General features: G+C 39.8%; 1 protein-coding gene across 2 annotated transcripts in view; it reads left to right on the top strand.

Annotated features, from left to right (window-relative positions):
* Nucleotides 1–22,058, top strand: part of fasn (fatty acid synthase) — an 86,097-nt gene that overhangs the window by 15,824 nt on the left and 48,215 nt on the right. For both annotated transcript variants that reach the window (XM_078279085.1, XM_078279087.1), the window contains 13 exons: nucleotides 3,695–3,847; nucleotides 4,109–4,282; nucleotides 6,721–6,921; nucleotides 7,423–7,545; nucleotides 8,697–8,812; nucleotides 8,990–9,124; nucleotides 9,643–10,105; nucleotides 14,448–14,635; nucleotides 15,012–15,201; nucleotides 16,601–16,695; nucleotides 19,125–19,259; nucleotides 19,807–20,010; nucleotides 21,675–21,790. In XM_078279085.1, coding sequence (XP_078135211.1) covers nucleotides 3,695–3,847; nucleotides 4,109–4,282; nucleotides 6,721–6,921; nucleotides 7,423–7,545; nucleotides 8,697–8,812; nucleotides 8,990–9,124; nucleotides 9,643–10,105; nucleotides 14,448–14,635; nucleotides 15,012–15,201; nucleotides 16,601–16,695; nucleotides 19,125–19,259; nucleotides 19,807–20,010; nucleotides 21,675–21,790 — 2,293 coding nt within the window. The remainder of the gene's footprint in view (nucleotides 1–3,694; nucleotides 3,848–4,108; nucleotides 4,283–6,720; nucleotides 6,922–7,422; nucleotides 7,546–8,696; nucleotides 8,813–8,989; nucleotides 9,125–9,642; nucleotides 10,106–14,447; nucleotides 14,636–15,011; nucleotides 15,202–16,600; nucleotides 16,696–19,124; nucleotides 19,260–19,806; nucleotides 20,011–21,674; nucleotides 21,791–22,058) is intronic.

The raw sequence follows: 22,058 nt of genomic DNA, 5'->3' as shown, positions 1-22,058 counted from the left end.
GTGGGCTGCGAACTTGTAGTTGAAGTTGTAAACATGTATGCTGTCTGTGATGTAGTTCATGATTTGACCTTAAACTGTTTGCCTGTGTTCTACAGCTACATACACATTAATCAGTACAGCGGACTGCTGAAGTTACAATTGTTTAACCAGGCTCTGCTTAAAAAATGACACTCACATTGTGATGTTTAACTATTGACTTAAAAAACTCTTAGAGACGCTCTGTGCAAAAACAGCTGCCACTTTGTGTAGCAGCAAATGTTGAATTAAGTTCTGCCTTTTTCCTTGACTATCCTGCATTTTTTTCCTGAAGCCCTTTGTCATGGCACCTCTGCTTTCTCACTTGACTGGCCTCATTAAAATGAATGAGGGGGCTGTGTTTGCTTTCAGTGAGTGCTAGTTGGTCACCCATCCTAACTAACACATTTTGTAAGAAGGCACAAATAAAACGCTGATCAGCATTAAGCAGCTTCACTTCCCAAAAGTTGTTGTTCTACATCAATCCACGCCACCCTTCATTTACTTTTATATTGTACATCTTTGCCCACTTTTAATGACTTTTTTTTCCCTTGTCTCTGCTGTGCTACTCTTTCCAATCCTCCCTCTCTGGTTTGCAGTTTTTTTCCTCTCTCTTTGAATAAAAGACCCATCCCTCAGTGCCTGGCAACCATCCTGAGCACATATTCATGTGCTGAAAGAGTTGGACTAGGCCAGCTGACGACGCTGAGACCACACACCAGGCATCATGGGAGAGTAGGGACAATAGAAAAGGAAATGGAGAAAGTAACCAGAGGTTCATTGCTCGAGGGAGTCCTTGGTGTGTGTGTGTGTGTGTGTTTGTTTTCTGGTGCCTTCGGGGCTGAAGAACTGGATCCAAAAATCCCCACCAACAGATAGTGAAGTTGCAAATATCTAAAAAACTTAGACGTAGGGATTCCAAATTGCTGTACCACATCCTCAAAGGAGTTCAATATGCCACCGAGATACAGATCCCCCAGTTTGAAAATTCCGTTTTTCAACCAATTCCTCCAAAAAAGGGGGGGATCTACAAATACATAACTTTGGATTTCGCCAAACACTTGATGAGAAATTTTAGATATAGATCCAGTTCAAACAGCTGGGCCACTTTGGTCCAAATGACATTTAAGTGAGAGATTATCGGATGCGTTTTTGCCTCACCATACATTTTAACCGACAGGCTTTGTAAGGGCGATAATGGGGCAAGAACAGATTGCTCAATACAATACCAGGGAGGGGCTTTCTCATTAGCAAGTGACCAGTAGGTCAGATGCCTTAAGTTAAAGGCATAGTAATAATACAACCTCTTTGGTAGACCCAAACCTCCTCTATCAAATGGTCTTTGTAATTTATTAAAATGTAGCCAAGTTTTTTTTTTTACCATTCCATATAAATGTCCTTATTATCCTGTCAAACCATTTAAAATATGACAGGGGAACCCCCAGAGGAAGAGAACATTTGACAACATTGACCTTCCCTGCTATTGAGTCGCCCATCTGTTTACATCACAAGATATTTTATTAAATAATGGATCAAATTAACTTTAACTAGGTCTTTTAACTGGGGACGGAATAAGATATACAATACCTTGCTTTGGCCACTGAAATGTACCTGATCGGAAGGCGGGAACAGGGCACTGAGCTGTTAAAGGTAACGCTCTGACTTGGACCAATTTAACCTTGAAAATTTCGAGAGAGTCAATGATCCCGAGTAGACAGGGTATTGATCTGCTAGGTTCGGACACAGAAAGTGATATATCATCCACATAAAGCATATGTTTGTGCACTACACCTCCTACCATAACACCTGGGAAGTTAGTCCCCCCCATGGCTGCTGTCAAAGGCTCTATGGCTAAACAAAACAACAAAGGAGAAAGAGGTGTGCACAATATTCAGAAATTAACCCGTTAGTTTGCACCACAGCCTCTGGGTGCTTATACAGCACCATAATCCACTTTTAAAATAAAGCCCCATTCATCCATTGCAAACGCCTTTTCGGCTTCGAGGGAAATAGCAGCTATTGGGGATTGTCTATCAGCTACAGACCATGCAATATTAATGAAACACCTGATATTATCTGACAAGCTACGCCCCCAAAAAATCAGGTTCTGATCAGGATGAACTAGAGAAGTAATAACCTTATCTTATCTATTTGCTAATTTTTTTTAAATAATCTTAACATCTAACTGCATTAGGGAAATTGGGCTGTAATTCTTAGTCTCTTGGGTCTTTACCTTTCTTAGGAACCAAAGTTATCAAAGCCTGCCTAAATGTCGGTGGCAGTGTGCCCTTCTCCAGTGCCCCACTTCTGTTACAGGTATATACCTGTAACAGAAGTGGAGCCAGTTTAGTTGCAAAACTCTTTAAAAAAAATTCTGCTGTGAAGTAGAGCTGGGCAGTATATCGATATTACATGTATATCGATGTCGTGATATGAGACTAGATATCGTCTTAGATTTTGGATATTGTAATGTCGTAATAGGGCATAAGTGTTGTCTGTTAAGTGATGTCATTTTCTGAACTTACCAGACTGTAACTGTTCTATTATTTGCCTTTACCCACTTAGTCATTATATCCACATTATTAATGATTATTTATCAAAAATCTAATTGTGTAAATAATAATTTTGTGAAAGCACCAATAGTCAACACTACAATATCGTTGTGGTATCGATATAGAGGTATTTGGTCAAAAATATTGTGATTATTTGATTTTCTCATTATCGCCCAGCCCTACTGTGCCCCTACCATCGGGCCCTGGACCTTACCCACAGGCAGGGCCCCCATTATATCTTTAATTTTCTCTATAGTCAAATCTGCACCAAGGATTTCTCTTTGCTCTTCTGTCAGTTTGGGAAGCCCTAGAGGCTCTATGAAGGAACACATTTCTTCATCAGTAAAGGTAGATGATGACCTATAGATATCAGTGTAAAAATCTTGTTAATATCTACAATTGCTGTAAAAACATCTCCAGAATTGGATCTAACTGTAGAAATAGTGGAAGCTGATTCCCTCAGTTTTATGTATCTAGCGAGTCATTTTTCCTATTCTTTCTCCTGATTCAAAATCATTTCAAATCATTCATCAGTTTTTAAAATTTGGATCATGCAACAAGGCAGACCTGCTTGGTTCATTTGGGAAATTATTGTAAAGATTAACAAAGAATTTGTTTACAGCATTTACTATCTAACTGGGATGTGTTGGGACCGATTTTTGTTATGGACAAAATACACACGGCGATACACTGATAAGAGCAAATTACGTTTAATCATGTATCTATCTAATATAAATTACTTATGTTACTGAATTCGTATATTTGTTTAGTTCATTTAAATTTATTTAATATTGTATGTGGCGTTTTCTTTTGCGGGGTGCAACCAGAGCTTAGTGCGCCCAAGACTATTGTGATTGGATTAAAGAAATGCAAACAACCCAGAGAGTTTTGGTCTCTCCTAACCTGGAATTTATGTGTGGAGGAGCCAGACCTTTATCCACAGCGTTGTGGAGATCTGTCAATGCGAGACAATGTACAACAATTCGTTCTGGCTCAACAAATGTACGTTGCATCCTCATGCGTTAAACAAACTCTGCACTCTCTGTACTTGCAATGTGCACACAACAACTTCTGTCAGAGGAATTCTTTGGAAAAATTTACTTTTTTCTTCTTTTGCTCTTTTCTAGGTCTCTACGGTCTTCCAAAGAGGAATGGTAAATTGAAAGACATCAGCCACTTTGATGCGGCCTTCTTTGGAGTCCACCCCAAACAGGCCAACACCATGGACCCCCAGCTCCGTCTCATGCTTGAGATTGCCTACGAATCTATCGTAGATGCAGGTGAGAAAAATGGCAAGCTTCAAAAAAGCTTCAGTACTGAATATCAATGGACAGTTATATAAGTGAAAGTGGGTAGGGAAGATGGGAAAGCAATACAGTAAAAGTTGCTGGACTGAAGTGTGACTGACTTGCCTTTTGTGTTTTCTCTGTTAACTTTTTTCAAGTCTGTTAGTTTAAAAAAGAGCTCATTATCTGAGTGAGGATACCTGATGAAATACTGACTGAATGGTTTAAAAAAAACAATAAAATGTTATGATGCAGGACTGAACCCAGCCACACTGCGCGGCAGTAAGACTGGTGTCTACATCGGAGTTAGTGGCTCGGAGGCTGGTGAAGCGTTTAGCAAAGATCCAGAGGAGCTCCTGGGCTACAGCATGACTGGCTGCCAGCGTGCCATGTTGGCCAACAGACTCTCCTACTTCTTTGACTTCAACGGTATGCACACACAGCCAGCTTTAACATCAGTTCATTCTTTGGCCAAACTCTGAGATGGAGTCCTGTTAATTCAAGTGGATGATGCTCATCCAGCACATGTCAAATCCTATCTCTTCCTGGTTTGCTTCCATGTTGTGCATTAATATTTTTCTTCTCATCCCAGACTTGACAGACCTAACATTACATCTACGGTGGCCGGGAAGTGCAAAGCAACATTACAAAGAATGAAACACTTTTACAAAGCTCGAGACAAATTTACAATAAAATTTACAAATTTACCATAAAACACAATTACATGGGCAAAACACCTTTACCAAGGACAAAACAAATTAACATTTTAGAAAACAAATTAACATTTTAGAAAACAAGACGCAAAACAGTTTTACAGTCCCGAAACAAATTTACAAATGACAGATTCTTCACAGAAAGGGAATGTACCACATACCGGAAGTGACACGGAAGTGATGAGGTGTTGTTGGTGAGCGCGGTCAATTCGTGTTGTCGTTGTGGAGTATATGGCGTGAATGATGTTTATGGTGACCGAGGGATGTTTTGCCTGAGCCTGAGCCTGGAGCTCACTGCCCGTTCCTGGGAGCTAAAACCGACACCACGCAGCTGGAGGCTCAGGCCGTATTGCTGGGCCCGCTGGAGGGAAGGGAAGCCCGGGAGAACCAGTACCAGGACTGAGCGGAGCGGACTGTCACAGCCTGCTGAAGTTTAAATCACAGGTTTCCTAAAGGGAGTCTGGCGGGACTCGGACTGTGGACGACGAAACATAACTTTAAGTCTCGTTAAATAAATAAATACACACAGAAATAAATGAATCAATAGTGGAGGAGTGAGCCTGGACATTTCAGTCTGTTTAAACTTCACTTTGAAGCAGAAACTCTTAGTTCAGAAGGGTGAAGTTTCCGTTTGTACTCATATCTGTGAACTGATTATAATAAATATTCTTTATTAACACATTAATTAGTCTTTGTCTTTTTGTTTAAAAAAAAACTAGAACATCGCATGAGATTTTGACGACTTATAGTGATTTTATTTCCGTTAGACCTTTGCCTACATTGACGCTGATGCATTAAAGAGGAGTGCCTCCCCTGTTCCAAGATGGCGGCTCTATTAACGCATTCGTTCCAATGAAAGGCCGTAGTCAAGGCAACATCTGTAAATAGAACGCGGCAATATGCTCCACAACGACAACACCTCATCACTTCCATGTCACTTCCGGTATGTGGTACGTTCCCTTTCCATGAAGAATCTGTCATTTGTAAATTTGTTTCGGACTGGTAAAAGTGTTTTGCGTCTTGTTAATTTGTTTTCTAAAATGTTAATTTCTTTTGTCCTTGGTAAAAGTGTTTTGCCCATGTAATTGTGTTTTATGGTAGGTAAAAATGTTTTCCGAAATGTAAATTTGTCTCGAACTTTGTAAAAGTGTTTCATTCTTTGTAATGTTGCTTTGCACTTCCCGGCCACCGTCTACATCATACACATGAAAAAATTGCTTTAAGGTGTCTCTTAACGGTTGGACTACTTTATATCTGGTATTCTCCTTGTGTCGGTTGTTCTTAATTTGTGGGCCTAGAACTGATCTAAACCATGGCAATAATTTGTCTGTCAGTATAGCAGTGGTTGCTCTGCATTAGTGCACATCTGGATCCAATGCTGCTACCATGTGGCCAGATATCTTTCAGCTTAGAGCTCCTGTAATGCAAGCCACTAGAAAGTTTTTATTCATCCTAGGTTTAAGCTGATCTGTCAGCCTCCCTTTCCAGTCATCCCCGGATTTAGTACATAACACACTTGTTTTTTTTCACATGCCATATTGCTGTCCTGTAATTGATTGCCAAAGTATTTTCCCACAAACTGTCATAACTCTTTTACCACATTGTGCATTGCCAAAGTATTTTCCAACAAACTGTCATAACACATTGTGTTGTTCGAACCAATGATAGATACACATATACATGGACATATAGTTACAGTTACAGATCCTGCATGTGATGGTATTTAGCCTTTTTGTGAAACTACAGGAACTTTAATCAGTTTGGATGAACATAACTTACTGGTCATTGGTTGATCTCACTTTTGTACAATTTTGTACAAATAATCGTATGCATAGCTGCAAAAATTCCACTACATTTTTTGCTTTATTGCTAACATTAACATGATTGTCTATCACTAAGTGTATTTTCAATCAGACCTGGAAGTAGATGCAGATTGATATATTCAAAACCTTTGCTGTTATCAAAATTGATTTAGACTATTGTTCAGCTTTTGCAGAGACATACTGTACCCTGTTCAGTGCTGGTGCTTACTAAATTGAAGTCATTGTAATTAAGTCAACTTGAGCCTTTTCACATTTTGAATGCTCTCATGTACTCTTCAATATTCTTTTCTGCATATGGTTTCTAGCTCTAATCCACCCTCCTCTTCTCTAGGCCCCAGCACTGCCATCGACACAGCCTGCTCTTCTAGCTTGCTGGCTTTAGAAAACGCCTTCCAAAGCATTCGCCAGGGCCACTGTGATGCTGCTTTGGTGGGAGGGGTCAACCTGCTGCTCAAGCCAAATACCTCGGTGCAGTTTATGAAACTGGGCATGCTCAGTCCTGAGGGGACCTGCAAGTCCTTTGACTCATCAGGTAACAGAAAGTTGGCTGGGGACAGTTCTCTTATTTTCCCTTGTTTACTGTCATCTCTCCACCATCTCTTGCTATCTAATACAGACATTAAATACCTTCAGGCAGGAGTCCTCACAGTACTTGCAGTACTGGACCTCGACTAGCTAGCTCATTGTTTGTCATTATCATTAAAATGAATAAAAGTATTATTAAACATACATTATTTGTGTATAAAACTGACAAAAATAAATAGCATTTTTTTTGCTTTTTGGCACTACAAGAAAGAATTCTGCTTTAGGTCCCCTTTGAAATATTGTACAACACTCTTAAGCAAATTTCTATATAAGCAGCAGTGTTCTCATTAGCACATAATTTATCTTAAAGCTTGTTTCTCTTTCATCACTATTTGCTTAGAAGCTTATTCATATTGATTTAACTGTATTATTTACACTTGTTGATGCACTCTGTGTATGTGTGTGTATACCAATATAACGTTTTTATTTCTGTCATTTTTTTGGCTAGGAAATGGATACTGCCGTTCTGAGGCAGCAGTGGCAGTGCTGCTGACCAAGCGATCTGTGGCTAAAAGGGTCTATGCCACAGTGGTCAATGCTGGCAACAACACAGATGGATACAAAGAGCAGGGTGAGGAGGCACACACAGCCTGTTAACTCCAAACATCTGCAGTGACACATGATCACTGTATCCAGTCTAAGTTTTTCACTGAACCTCTAATGATAATCAAGTAAGATGGCAGATGATAGGGGTGTCAGGATTTTGATTTTAAATTGAAAATTAATCGAAATGAGCTTTTTGATTTCGACTATCGAAACATTTTGCCTTCCCTGTGAGTTATGAGATATGTAAACAAACTAAGGTAAAGCCTGTGGGCCCTGACGGGACTTCATGGTGCCTAAGGTACACATTGTTAAACTAACATAAAATTAAAACATACTTTTAATATTCCTACATATTCTGTCCCACTCCTCATCATCCAGTGTAAAATTCAGATCCCTTTCCCATGTCATCTTCAGAGCTGACCAGGCTCCATCCCCTAGGTTCTGCATAAGCATAGAATAATACCCATAAGCCTCATGACCTTTTCCATATTTCAAAACCTTATCTAAACATTCTGGTTCCTTCGGGGCTGAAGGACTGGATCCATTCCCACCAACAAATAGGGATTCCAAATTACTGTACCACATCCTCAAAGGATTTTAATATGCCACCAAGATACAGATTCACCAGTGTGACAATTCTCTTTTCCAACCAATCCCTCCAAAAAATGGGATATATTGATTTTTATTTTTTAAATACAAACAAGCCAGAGCAACACCCCATCCCCTATCCCAGAATGGATAAGTGCTGTCTGGCAGTGTGAGACCTGAAAAGTGATTTAGATCAATTGGATACGCTTTGGCTCACCTGACTGCTCATGTTTCTTGACTTGTTGGAACTAATTTTAGTGATGTCACTGCATTTACTGGGCCAGACATTCAAAAATAAAATTAATGTTGTAATAAACCCTAGTTTTCCTTAAAACAATATTGTTGCATAGAGAACAACAGTTGAAAGAAAATTTCAATAGCACCTTGAATTGCACGCATTTTTTTTTTTTTTTTTTTAACATCACGTTAAGGGGTTTATTGGGTTACATCTCAGAAATGGCAATCAAAAAATTTAAATGCAAACTTGTGAAGGTCTGTGATGCGACTGTGTGAGAACAGTAGCAGTTACCCAGCAGTTACGGTATGGTGTAGCATACTTGTCCTGACACATTCCTCTTGGTCCCTCAGGTGTAACATTTCCTTCAGGTGAGATGCAGCAAAGGCTGGTTCGTTCTCTTTACCAGGAGGCAAATATAACTCCTGAGCAGGTGGAATACATTGAAGCCCACGGCACGGGAACAAAGGTCAGTGCAGTCTAGTCTAGTTTCTTAATCACACTTTTAGCCTGTTTTCAGTGTCGGTCTTTGCATAATAAGACAGATAATTGATTAGAAAATGAAAAAGTGACCTTCTCACACACACTTCTAATGTTACTTACAAGAAGGGTTTACCTTTGTAGCATCTCTGCTCTCCATGTGCAGGTTGGCGACCCACAGGAAGTAAATGGCATTGTTAGCGTGTTTTGTCAGTCAAAGCGAGAGCCTCTGCTCATTGGCTCCACCAAGTCCAACATGGGCCATCCTGAACCGGCTTCTGGTCTGGCTGCCATGGCTAAGGTGAGTGTGTCAGCACTCCTGTTATTGGCTGCTCAGAAGATTCAAAACGGCAACATCCTTTTTACATTTTAGTTTTATTTCAATTGCAATTTTTTTATTGGTATGTTCAGACCACGTCTGGATCAAAGTGTTGTCTAATTTAATTCCCATTTGCTCACCTGCTTTATGTAAAAGTGTTTTGTTCAGTTAATAATCCATGCACTTTCCCTCATGCCAAATGAGTGAAAGTTGAAAATATAAGGACTGAAACAGCTGATTATTTTTGTGGTTGGACAATGTTGATGAAATATTGTTTTAGATTGATCAGCAAGAGAGGAATCTACCAATTTTTACAATGTAAAATTGGCTCATTCGCAATGTTACCTTCAGTTGATTTATTTTCTAAAGAAAGGAAGCTGGGCATCTTCGACACCAAATCAACTAAAAATTGATAACGATCTATTTTAGTTATTTCAGCCTTAAAACTCTGTATCTTGTCTGTTTTTATTTTATTGGTTGTTTTTCCATCCTACACGTAGGTGTTGCTTTCTTTGGAGCGAGGATTTTGGGCTCCCAACCTGCACTTCAACTCTCCTAACCCCGACATTCCAGCCCTTACCGATGGTCGGGTTCAAGTTGTTGACCGGCCTATTCCTATACGAGGCGGCATTGTAGGCATCAATTCCTTTGGATTTGGAGGTTCAAATGTTCATGTGATCCTTCGTCCAGCTGAGAAACCAGCATACGCGAATGCACTGCCCAGGACAGTTCCAAGGGTGCTTCAAGCCTGTGGTCGTACAGAGGCCGCCGTGAAGGCCATGCTCCAAAAGGGGAAGGAACACACTGCAGATGACAGCTTCCTGTCTTTGCTGAATGAGGTGTCAGGTGTTCCTACTGCCAGCATGCCCTACCGAGGCTTTGCTTTGATTGGCTCTCAGAGTGACGTCATGGAGGTGCAGCAGGTGCAGGCCACTGCCAGGCCACTCTGGTACATCTGTTCAGGTGAGTCACCAAACGAAAAGTTGGATGAAATACAGATTTAAACGTACAATATGTATCTTTCTACCGCTAGGGTTCTCTCAACCAAAACGATGGATTGTAAACGCAAACTTTTGATGACGTTGGGAAGTTGCTTGGAATTATGGGAGTTTTTATTGTTAAACACCATCGCTGGTTAGAATGCATTCAAGTTTATTCACGTTGCATTTAGTAACGTTTATTCATGTCATTCTAATAAAATAGCTGCATTTTCCCCAACATAATTACGTTTTTCTTGATTCGCTCTGTATTGGTAGCTGACCAGTTAGCTAGTGAGCCACACTATCACAATATATTTCACGTGTCAATTTCACCTTTTGGATGGTTTCAACACTGGGCGGACAGGGTTTGTTGTAACGTTAGCTAGCTACTCAACGAGGCTGAGAGACGGGTGTGGGTGGGGATTGCCGGGGGAATCTCTGGGACTGCGAGGACGTTCGATGGCCGTTGTGCAGCAGCAGCAGAACATCTCCAAGCTGCCCGAAATGATCTCCCCCTTCACTTTTCTGTAATCTTAACTATTTATTTTGGTGCTTAACCCACCTTTGGGGTCGCGTTTAGCTGTCTTTACAGTTAGCTAAACGTGAAGGGGGAAGAAATTCGGCAGGGAGGAGATTTTTGGCACGAACACCGGTAGCGCTAACGGAGACGTAGCTAACGTTATGGATGGCCGCTGTTGTGACTCTTTCCCGACGCTTCATTAAACTGCCGTTAGCGTCGTTTGCACCCGGCACTGGAGTTAAGTCCTGGCCGGGTACGGATTGCTGTAATGGCTGGCTGCTAGCTGGCTGGGGGCTAACGGTAACTAGCTATTGCTACATGTACCGGGGCTGTTGTCAGCTCTCATCCCGAATTAAGTCTCTTTGCGCCGGGGGAGTGAGGCAGACAGACCAGGGTGTGAAAGCTGGCTAAATTAGCATTAGATTAGTCGTCTATCTATAGGCTAACGTTAATGTTACTGGTGAACTCATTCGTGGGTTAGCCCAGTGCTGCTTTTATCCGTGATCAAAACAATCATACTACTAATAACTTTATGTGTGTGTGTTGAACGACGACGTAACCCTATAATGTCATCCATCAACCATTAGCATTAATGTTAGCTACAGTGGTGTGAAAAAGTGTTTGCCCCCTTCCTCATTTCCTGTTCCTTTGCATGTTTGTCACACTTAAGTGTTTCGGAACATCAAACCAATTTAAACAATAGTCAAGGACAACACAAGTAAACACAAAATGCAATTTGTAAATGAAGGTGTTAATTATTAAAGGTGAAAAAAAATCCAAACCATCATGGCCCTGTGTGAAAAAGTGATTGCCCCCTAAACCTAATAACTGGTTGGGCCACCCTTAGCAGCAACAACTGCAACCAAGCGTTTGCGATAACGTGCAATGAGGCTTTTACAGCGTCCTGGAGGAATTTTGGCCCACTCATCTTTGCAGAATTGTCCTAATTCAGTTACATTAGAGGGTTTTCGAGCATGAACGGCCTTTTTAAGGTCATACCACAACATCTCAATAGGATTCAGGTCAGGACTTTGGCTAGGCCACTCCAAAGTCTTCATTTAGTTTTTCTTCAGCCATTCGGTGGTGGACTTGCTGGTGTGTTTAGGATCATTGTCCTGCTGCAGAACCCAAGTTCGTTTCAGCTTGAGTACACGAACAGATGGTCGGACATTCTCCTTCAGGATCTCTTGGTAGACAGCAGAATTCATAGTTCCTTTTATCACGGCAAGTCTTCCAGGTCCTGAAGCAGCAAAACAGCCCCAGACCATCACACTACCACCACCATATTTTTACTGTTGGTATAATGTTCTTTTTATGAAATGCAGTGTTCCTTCTACGCCAGATATACTTGGACACACACCTTCCAAAGAGTTCCACTTTTGTCTCATCGGTCCACAGAATGTTGTCCCAAAAGTCTTGGGGATCATCAAGATGTGTTCTGGAGAAAGTGAGACAAGCTTTGATGTTCTTTTGCTCAGCAGTGGTTTTCTCCTTGGAACTCTGCCATGCAGGCCATTTTTGCCCAGTCTTTTCCTGATGGTGGAGGCATGAACGCTGACCTTAACTGAGGCAAGTGAGGCCTGCAGTTCTTTGGACGTTGTTGTGGGGTCTTTTGTGACCTCTTGGATGAGTCGGCGCTGCGCTCTTGGGGGTAATTTTGGGCAGCCCGGCCACTCCTGGGAAGGTTCACCACTGTTCCATGTCTTCGCCATTTGTGGATAATGGCTCTCACTGTGGTTCGCTGGATTCCCAAAGCTTTGGAAATGGCTTTATAACCCTTTCCAGACTGATAGATCTCAATTACTTTCTTTCTCAATTGTTCCTGAATTTCTTTGGGTCTCGGCATGATGTGTAGCTTTTAAGGATCTTCTGGTGGACCTTACTGTGTCAAGCAGCTCCTATTTAAGTGATGCCTTGATTGTGAACAGGTGTGGCAATAATCAGGCCTGGGTGTGGCTAGAGAAATTGAACTCAGGTGTGGACAACCACAGTTATAGTATGTTTTAACAAGGGGGGCAATCACTTTTTCACACAGGGCCATGATGGTTTGGATTTTTTTTCTCCTTTAATAATAAACACCTTCATTTACAAATTGCATTTTGTGTTTACTTGTGTTGTCCTTGACTTTTGTTTAAATTGGTTTGATGTTCCGAAACACTTAAGTGTGACAAACATGCAAAGGAACAGGAAATCAGGAAGGGGGCAAACACTTTTTCACACCACTGTACTTGTCAACCAGCACATTGTAGTAACGTTAGAGTGCCCATATTATGCTCATTTTCAGGTTCATAATTGTATTTTAAGGTTGTACCAGAATAGGTTTACATGGTTTAATTTTCAAAAAACACCATATTTTTGTTGTACTGCACAGCTCTCTCTCACTGCTGCAGATCCTCTTTTCACCTGGTCTCTGTTTTAGCTACAGAGTAAGACCTCTTTTCTTCTTCTTCTTCTTCTTCTGTACTATCTTTGATTGCACTCGCACATGCGCAGTAGCTCAGATGTAGCTCATGTCAGCTAGCTAGCTCCATAGACAGTAAAAGAGAGGCTGTTTCTACAACTTCGGGCAGTTACAAGGCAGGATTAGCTGGGAGACTTCTAAATGAGGGTGCACATGTAAGTAGTTCTTTTGTAGATTATGGTGAACTTGTGTGTGTAGCAGTGCTTTGCTATTGAGAACGAGGTAGCATGCTAGTGTAACGCTACGAGCTAACGGTTACGGTTAGCCAGCTCGTTTCGGCTTGTGACGTCATAAGCCGTGCCGATTTTGAACAGCTCACCCAGAGACTGAAGGCAGGACACATTCAGAAACCGTATCTCACTCAAAACAGCATGGATGGATTTTTTTCAAAGTTTGTATGTGTGTGGAAGCACCAGAGACACAAAAGAACACCCCAAATCCCAGAAAAAGTGTTTTTTTTCATAACATGGGCACTTTAAGCTGGATCGATATTGATATGTATCAATAAATAAGATCTATGCTGTACTGTGTTGCAAAGTGGCATGTAATGAATCACAAAATGATGCCTTGGCAGAAAAAGCAGTATTACAGTTACCAGTATTTTTTTCTGTGACATGTATGATTTACAGTTACTCTTGAACTTCTGGGTGCCAGTGTTTTGACGGAAGTTCCGAGTAACTAGAGGGTGAAAGGTTATAGGACACCACTGACAGGCGACTAAAGGAAACGTCCCTTGTCAGAAATAAAATAATAGATTTTTCTGGGTTTGACATTTGGTGGAAACATTTGGGATAGTGTAAGTACACAACTCAAAAAATTATATAACATAGGTCTGGTCGTTTTAATACATTTTAATGCAGAAATGTTACATATTGTACCTTTTTAAGTTTTGTTTTTTTATTATCTATAGAGCAAGATGAAAAAGATGACTTTTTAGTAGAAAGAACTTGCAATGAAAAAAGTTAACAGTTCAGTTTGTGGATTATCATTACTGTCCGGACACAGTTTTTTGGAAAGAGTTATTACTCTTGTGTAATTTTTCAATACTGTGTGTAACACAAATTAAATTCCATTCACGTTCATTGTATGTGGGGAAAGCATTAAACATTTCTATAGAACTGAGTAGAATTAATTGTATGTGCCTTTTTAGTCTACTGGAATGTTTGGCATATTCAATTTTATAGATATTTAACATTGATATGAATTTTTATTTACTATCTTATTACTATTCAAACCTGCTCAAACAATAACTGGGACAATGGGACTGTTGATATATTCAAATCTGCTCAGACACATTAATTTCAGTAAATGGATTTGGTGTGTGACTGCTTATTGTATTAATAGGTATGGGAACACAGTGGGCAGGTATGGGCCGCAGTCTCATGCAGCTGCCAGACTTCAGAGAGTCCATCCTGCGATCAGATGCAGCACTGAAGGACACCGGCCTGGTTGTGTCTCGTCTACTCATGGACGCAGATGATGCCACTTTTGAAGACACTGTTCATGCTTTCGTTGGCCTCGCAGCCATACAGGTAGTGTGGAGAGGGTTAGATGTGGGAACCCTGGCAAATTGGTGTAATTTTGATATGAACTACAGGGTAGAGCTCCTCACACAAAGTGCTAATATAAATATTTGTATTTAGATATGTTATTGTATGTAGTTTACCAAAGTTACAGATTTGGAATCTAAAAACCACCACAGGTACCTCTGAGCTTACTGATATCCTGCTACATCTCAAAGATGATATCTCAAGGGGTTGTTGATGATGTTAATAAATAACTTTAGACATGCAAATTTGAAAATACCCTAAAACATCAACAACGGCAAGAGCACCACCATCAACAACCAACATTTTTAGCTTTATTGTATCCAGCTAAAATGTATGTGTGTTCTGTGGCTCCTTACAGATAGCTGAGATCGACCTTCTCACTAAGCTGGGTCTGCATCCTGATGGCATTGTTGGACACTCAGTGGGAGAGCTGGCCTGTGGCTACGCTGACGGCTCCCTCAGCCATAGTGAGGCCATCTTGGCTGCTTACTGGAGAGGCCGCTGCATCAAGGAGGCCAACCTTCCTCCAGGAGGCATGGCTGCAGTCGGTAAGTGCAGTGATTCTGTACCACATTTCAACAGCTGGTTTCATGAAATATGCACACTGTCTAGTTTGGTTTGAAAACCTCTTCTAAGTCTAAGTACTGTATGTCCACTGTATGTTATATTTATTTTTTAAGTTCTACAATCCATTTGGAGGAACCAGTCAGGATTTAAAAATTATATATTTAAGCTTGAATACATCTTCAGAAATAGAAGAAAAAAATGGTGAAGTTCTTAATGGCCTGGGAACAAGGGTTTAATAGTTTTACATTTCTATGATGTTGACTTTATTTTTACCTGTTGAAGTTTTTAAGCAAAAGAAAGAACATGTCTAGGACATTTAATCACTAAAAAAGGTTATATATGCTAGGCTGATGTTATCGGTAAGGCTTTTTTTAAAAATCAGTAGCCCCTTTTTTCGCCACTTTCCTTACTATAAACTGCAATGACACATGTTGTCTTGCCACTTGAAACAATCTCTAGATTGAAACCTAAAATCAGTGTTAGTATACTGTATGTACTTATTTATATTAAGGTGTTTTTCTGTGAACGTATGTAGAAACCAAAATGGGCCAAATATTGTCACTTTTAAAAAAACATTTTACTCATTTATTTAGGAGGCTCACTGGACTCAGTTTTGTGTGGCTTCATGTAACTAGTAATAAGCCAAAATGAGCATACTTTAAATTGCACAATATGACACCATGTTTTGCTAACACTACACTATCACAATTTAATGTGTTGCATTTGATAGATGTGATTTTACACTTCAATTATGTGCAAAATCCTAATTTACTGTTTACTGTAGACTAAACTACTGAGTGTCTTTTATATAGGGAGCAGTGAACAAAAAGTGATTTTGGTCTGATGAGACTAAAACTAAAGTCTAACATACCTCTTTCATAGTAGCATTTTGATACATCAAACTAACAACACTGCACTGCACCAATTGCCAAATGGACCATTTGGCAATTGGTAAGTTGGTCCAAATGTCTGTTGTAAAAAAAAAAAAAAAAAAAAGTCTAAGGCTATATACATTTTTGCAATACTGGGAAAAATGGATTTTGTTTGTGACTTTGAGTAATTACTGATCTCTTACTGTATGAACTGGCATGTATTTCCATCAGTTTACCATTTGTATGAATGCATAGTTGACCAACTGTTTGTTCTTCTATGCTTTGGTGTATTTTTATGCTTTAAAAAAAAGTATAAAAGAATCACTTCTACAATAAAGAACAGGGCATGGAAGTTCTCATTCAGTTCTGTGTATTTTCCTTAAACAGGTCAAGTAAACCTAAATTACAGATGTGCAAAATAATAACAGATGTTTTTTGGTTTGTTTGTTTTTATGAATTTATTTATTTTGCATATATTTGACTTTTGTGCTTGCTGTCTGTGATTCAGGGTTAACCTGGGAGGAGTGTATGGCTCAATGTCCTAAGGGAGTGGTCCCAGCCTGCCACAATGCTGAGGACACCGTCACCATCTCTGGTCCTCAGGTCAAACATTCTATTAGACTTTGTCGTTTATAGAGAACCTGAACCAAAGTCTGATACCACTGAACTTGCTTTATGCCTGGAAAGTTTTAATTTCCATTTGCTCACATTTTTGTATATAAATAAAGGGTAACACTTTATTTGAAGGGGTGTTTATAAGACTGACATGACACTGTCATCATTATGACATGACATCTGTCATGAACATGGAGTCATTTTGAGTGTTCATGACTGTTGTCATTAAGTGTCATTTGATAAATCATGACACCTTTTAATGCAAAGTTAACATTGTCCGAGATGTCTTTGTTATGACAACTTGACATTAATGAAGACAACAATCTGTGTAATGACAACTTGACATTAACCTAGACAACATAACTAAGTAAACTAATAAATATGTCATGATAGGCCCAATTATCAAACTTTACTATTTAGCTTTATGTGGTAACATTACATTAAATTGTCATTAAGAGGATGTCTTTTACATTGGTTGTCATGAGAGCATTATAATTGTGTCATGAATATTTTTCCTTGACATCAAGTAAAGTGAAACAATTTGAACCTGTCATGAAGTTTTATTTCATCATCGAATGCTTATATGACGGTGTCATGAATAATATCCATAACCTCAAGTGGAACCATTTGGACTTGTCATTGAGATTTCTTAAAAGTTATAAGACCAGTTTGACGACAGTGAATGCAGTACCGAGGTGATTTATTGAATTTTGAACAGGTAACGTTAGCTTTAGGCTTATCGGGGGGGAAAAAAAACTCTTGTGTAGTGTATTCTTGGTTGAAAAACTGGTCTCCACTTTGTGTGGTCCCATCCATCTAGCCATGGTCAACGACACCAAAAGCTCTGTTAACGGCTAATGCCGAGCAAATTTGATGGTGAAGACATCACACGCCCTACTCTGCCTCCGGTTGGCCAACCCTGGTATTCTTACCCTAACCAATCGCACTCCTAAACCTAACCAATCAAACCAACGAAGGCAACGAGTAGGGAAGGACTTGTCACGTCGCAGATATTGATTAGCGTTTACAGTAGCCAATGGCGTTAAGCTGGGTTTCCGCCAGGCAGTTTCAGAGCGATTCAATCAGATTCAATTCATTCCACCATGCTAGCACTTTAGCTAGCTGAGTCGGTGTTGCCAGACCGGGACTAAAAACAGCCTCTGAGATTTACGGAGGAGGCCAGTTTACGACGGGGAATGCATCAACGTTACCGAGATGGTTTTCTTTCTGGGTTTAGGTCTTTGCAGCCCAGGGCTGAGTCAGCTAGCTAATTGGACAGCTGTAACGTTACAGCTAACCAAGCTAACGGCAGCTGACTATAGTTAGCAACAAGTCCAAAACTCAATAAATCACCTCGGTACTGCATTCACTGTCGTCAAACTGGTCTTATAACTTTTAAGACGTCCAAATGGTTCCACTTTACTTGAGGTCAAGGATGTTATTCATGACACCGTCATATAAGCATTTGATGATGAAATTAAACTTCATAACAGGTCCAAATTGTTTCACTTTACTTGAGGTCAAGGAAAAATATTACTGACGCAATTATATTGCTCTCACGACAGCCAATGTAAAAAACAACCTCTTAATGACAGTTTAATGTAATGTTAACACATAAAGCTAAATAGTTTAAGATTTGATAATTGGGCCTGTCATGACATATTTATGACAGGTTATGTTGTCTAGTTTAATGAAAAGTTGTTATAACACAGAGATTGTTGTCGTCTTTAATGTCAAGTTGTCACGATAAAGGCATCTCGGACAATGCTAACTTTGCATTAAAAGTGTCATAATTTACCGAATGACCTTTAATGACAACAGTCATGAATAATCAAAATGACTCCATGTTCATGACAGGTGTCATTTCATAATAATGACGATATCATGTCAGTCTTATGAACAAACCTTCAAAGCGTTACCAAATAAAGTTTACCTACATGATTTTGTATGCTTATTTTTCAGGAATTTTACCTGTATCCTAGAAATTGCAAAGTTAGAGACACTTTGTTTTTAATGAAACTTTTCATGAACAGGATTTAAATGTTACCATTGCTTTTGCTAAATACTGCAGGTTTGAAACACTTTTGTGGAAAATTGTGCACATAGATAAGCAAACCATTCAGAAAACTTACAAGACCTTCACTTGAAGATTCAATCTGTAACTTTTTTCTAAGAGAGGACAACAGGAAGAGAAGAATGACGATTATAGTAGTTGGCTAACAGCTAGTTGTTAATTATCATAGCAGTACCAACACCAAGGATGCCATGATGTTTTAAGTAAAAACAGTGTCAGGTTGTACAAGCATAATAGCAACTCTATTATCTAATGTAAGTATTGATACATTGACTGTTGCCAATCTAGGTTTTTCCAGGTGCAGGGTGTTTTCTTGACAGGTGTGGTGTGTGTGTTTCATCAGGAAGCAATCAGTACATTTGTATCCGAGCTAAAAGAGCAGGGAGTGTTTGCAAAGGAGGTGCGCAGCGCTGGTGTCGCTTTCCACTCTTACTACATGGCCTCCATTGCTCCAACCCTGCTGGCTGCCCTAAAGAAGGTACGCAGCTCTGCTATGTTTATATAATAGTACTAGTGCAGTGCCGTTCAAAACATGCCTATTCAGAATGGGCCGATGTTGCAGCTTTTTCCACAACTATTGTATCCCAAAATAACTTACAAAAGGCCCTCAGGGAAATTAATATGCAACCCAACTGTAAACTGCTGACTTACTGTATACTTCTACTTCACTAGGACAACATTGTGCTACTGCATTTACCTTTTATAGAGAAATGTTACTGGTTATGTTGCAGATTCAGATTTTACTCACAAAATATCACAATTACAATATGATGCATTATAATTCATTAAACTATCCAGCATTATATAAGGGGGGTGGAAAGCTCCACTTTGAACATGTTAAGTAAATGTTAGAACAGTACAAGTCATAAGTTTGCATGATTTGTCATTCACTTGAATGGGAATGGGGTATTTGAATACTAATAAATAGTATAAAATGTCAAAAGTTTGCATGATTTCTCATTCACTTGAATAGAATGGGGTATTTGAATACTAATAAATAATATAAAGTGTCACCTTGTTTATAGGTGATAAAGGAGCCACGGCAGCGTTCCCCCCGCTGGGTAAGCACCAGCATCCCTCAATCTGAGTGGGACTCTCCTCTGGCTCTGTACAGCTCGGCTGACTACCATGTCAACAACCTGGTGAGCCCTGTGCTGTTCCACGAGGGCCTCAGTCTGGTGCCTGAAAACGCTGTGGTGGTGGAGATAGCGCCTCATGCTCTGCTGCAGGTACGCGCAGCAAGTTCTTCATAGACCACACATTTTGACAGCTTCTATCTGCCGATCACAAGTGGACAAAGTTTTAACTAGGGCTGAACAATTAATCGCATTAGCAATAATATCGCGATATGTTAAAACGCGATTTCCTAATCGCAAAGGTCGCGATTTGGTCACATGACTCGCGAGAGCAAATCAGTTTGGGGAGCTTTCACAGCAGCGTGTCCGCGGTGTTTCAACAGTTTTATTAGTACAGTTAATCCCACGGCAAGAACACCAGCAACTAACATAACGACAGCCTCTCTGAGCAAGTGCGACGTTAATGCTGTCATGCACGCAACTTCACGAGGGGGAGGGACTGAAGGCAGCTCCTCTCTGTGCGCTGTAGTGTGTGTATGTATATATATATGTGTGTGTGTGTGTATATGTGTGTGTATATGTGTGTGTGTGTGTGTGTGTATATGTGTGTGTGTGTGTGTATGTATATGTATGTGTGTGTGTGTATATATATATATATATATATATATATATATATAATGACTTTCACATACACTATAAAGAGGTAAATACAAATGCACTCGAGAAATACAAACAATACACATACCTCGCTGGCTGCATATAACCAAGAGGGAATGAGTTCACTTGCAAATACCCGGTACAAAAATGAAAAACATTTTTACTTCTCTGCTCAAAACATGAGTAACTCTTGTCATCACACACGGAGAATAACTTCTCACTCCATGTGTGTTTCTCCTATTGCACCTTAAAAAGTGTCCGTGTGTAACGCAAAATGTACTTTAGTTCCTAATTAACATCAACACTCAGTATTCATGAATGATTAAATAAATTTAACAAAACATGTTACATAATAACAGAAATAATATGTATGGCAGTTATAAAGCCTATCACAGTAGGCTGTAAGCAAACTCTGGTAAGTCACTTAAACAATAAATGTGACAGTAAATACACAATACAGGTATATAATTTAAACAAGGTACATCATTTGATTTAGCTGTGTGACTGAGCCTAGTCAGTCTTGTCCAATCATATTGTTTTACACTGCCTGCATCTTGTATTGAAAATTTTGCAGAGGTAGTTACTTTTCCATGAATAACCTGGCATTTATCTTCTTTTCTGCTGCTTAACTCATGTTTCAGCTATACCTCCTGTTAATCTCTGTGTGCTTACAGGTGGGAAAAACAATGTATTTATGTAATGCCACACAGTGTTATAAAATGCACTGTAACAATATGCACATATGAATTAATTAAATAATAAATCCATTATTTGTGTAAATGCATTTTCCCATAGCTTCACGCTGAGAGGTATTAGTTTTTCTGTAATCCTGCTGACAGACAGACAGACAGACCAACCAACCAAACCGAGGCAGAGTTAGTCATCAGTTAACATCTCTCCTCCCTGTTTATGTCGCTGTCTGAATGCCATATTCTGGTGACTAACAGGTTAGGACACCTCTGGAGCTCTCCTGAATTATCACCAGAGATAGAAGTTATTACAAAAGTAGATAAAATACTTTTATTCCTAGGACGAAAAGTAGGATAAAAAATGCTCTGCCTCTCTAAAGTCCTGAACCTCAATGACGGCTATTAAAACCTGCATTGCCTGGGAGGGAAAGAAAAATAAATAAACATTTTCCAAATATGTTTTCTGCACAGGCCATCCTGAAGCGCAGTTTGAAGTCCACATGTTCCATCCTCCCCTTGATGAAGAGAGGCCACACCAACAACCTTGAGTTCTTCCTCTCAAACATTGGCAAAATCTACATGAGCGGGTCAGTAAATGCCTCACTCTCTCTGCATTTAGTAACTATTGGTGTAGTTGGGGGGACCTGTTGCTCTAAATGGGCTTTGCAGTGAACCCTGCTGCCTGCTTCTTCTCTGAGCACTCTTGGAAGCAGCTTCAAATACTTTCAGGTACTCTTCAGTGTAGCCGGTGTTATGTCTGCACCAATCACGGACTGCAGTGTTTCTAGCTCCACTTTTTAGTATCGGATCAGTGTGCTAGGTACCTCAACAGAGGTGTAAAGAAAAAACAGGACG

This window comes from Sander vitreus, chromosome 21 (assembly GCF_031162955.1).
Source record: "Sander vitreus isolate 19-12246 chromosome 21, sanVit1, whole genome shotgun sequence".
Lineage (NCBI taxonomy): Eukaryota > Metazoa > Chordata > Actinopteri > Perciformes > Percidae > Sander > Sander vitreus.
This window is presented reverse-complemented; position numbering and strand designations above follow the sequence as displayed.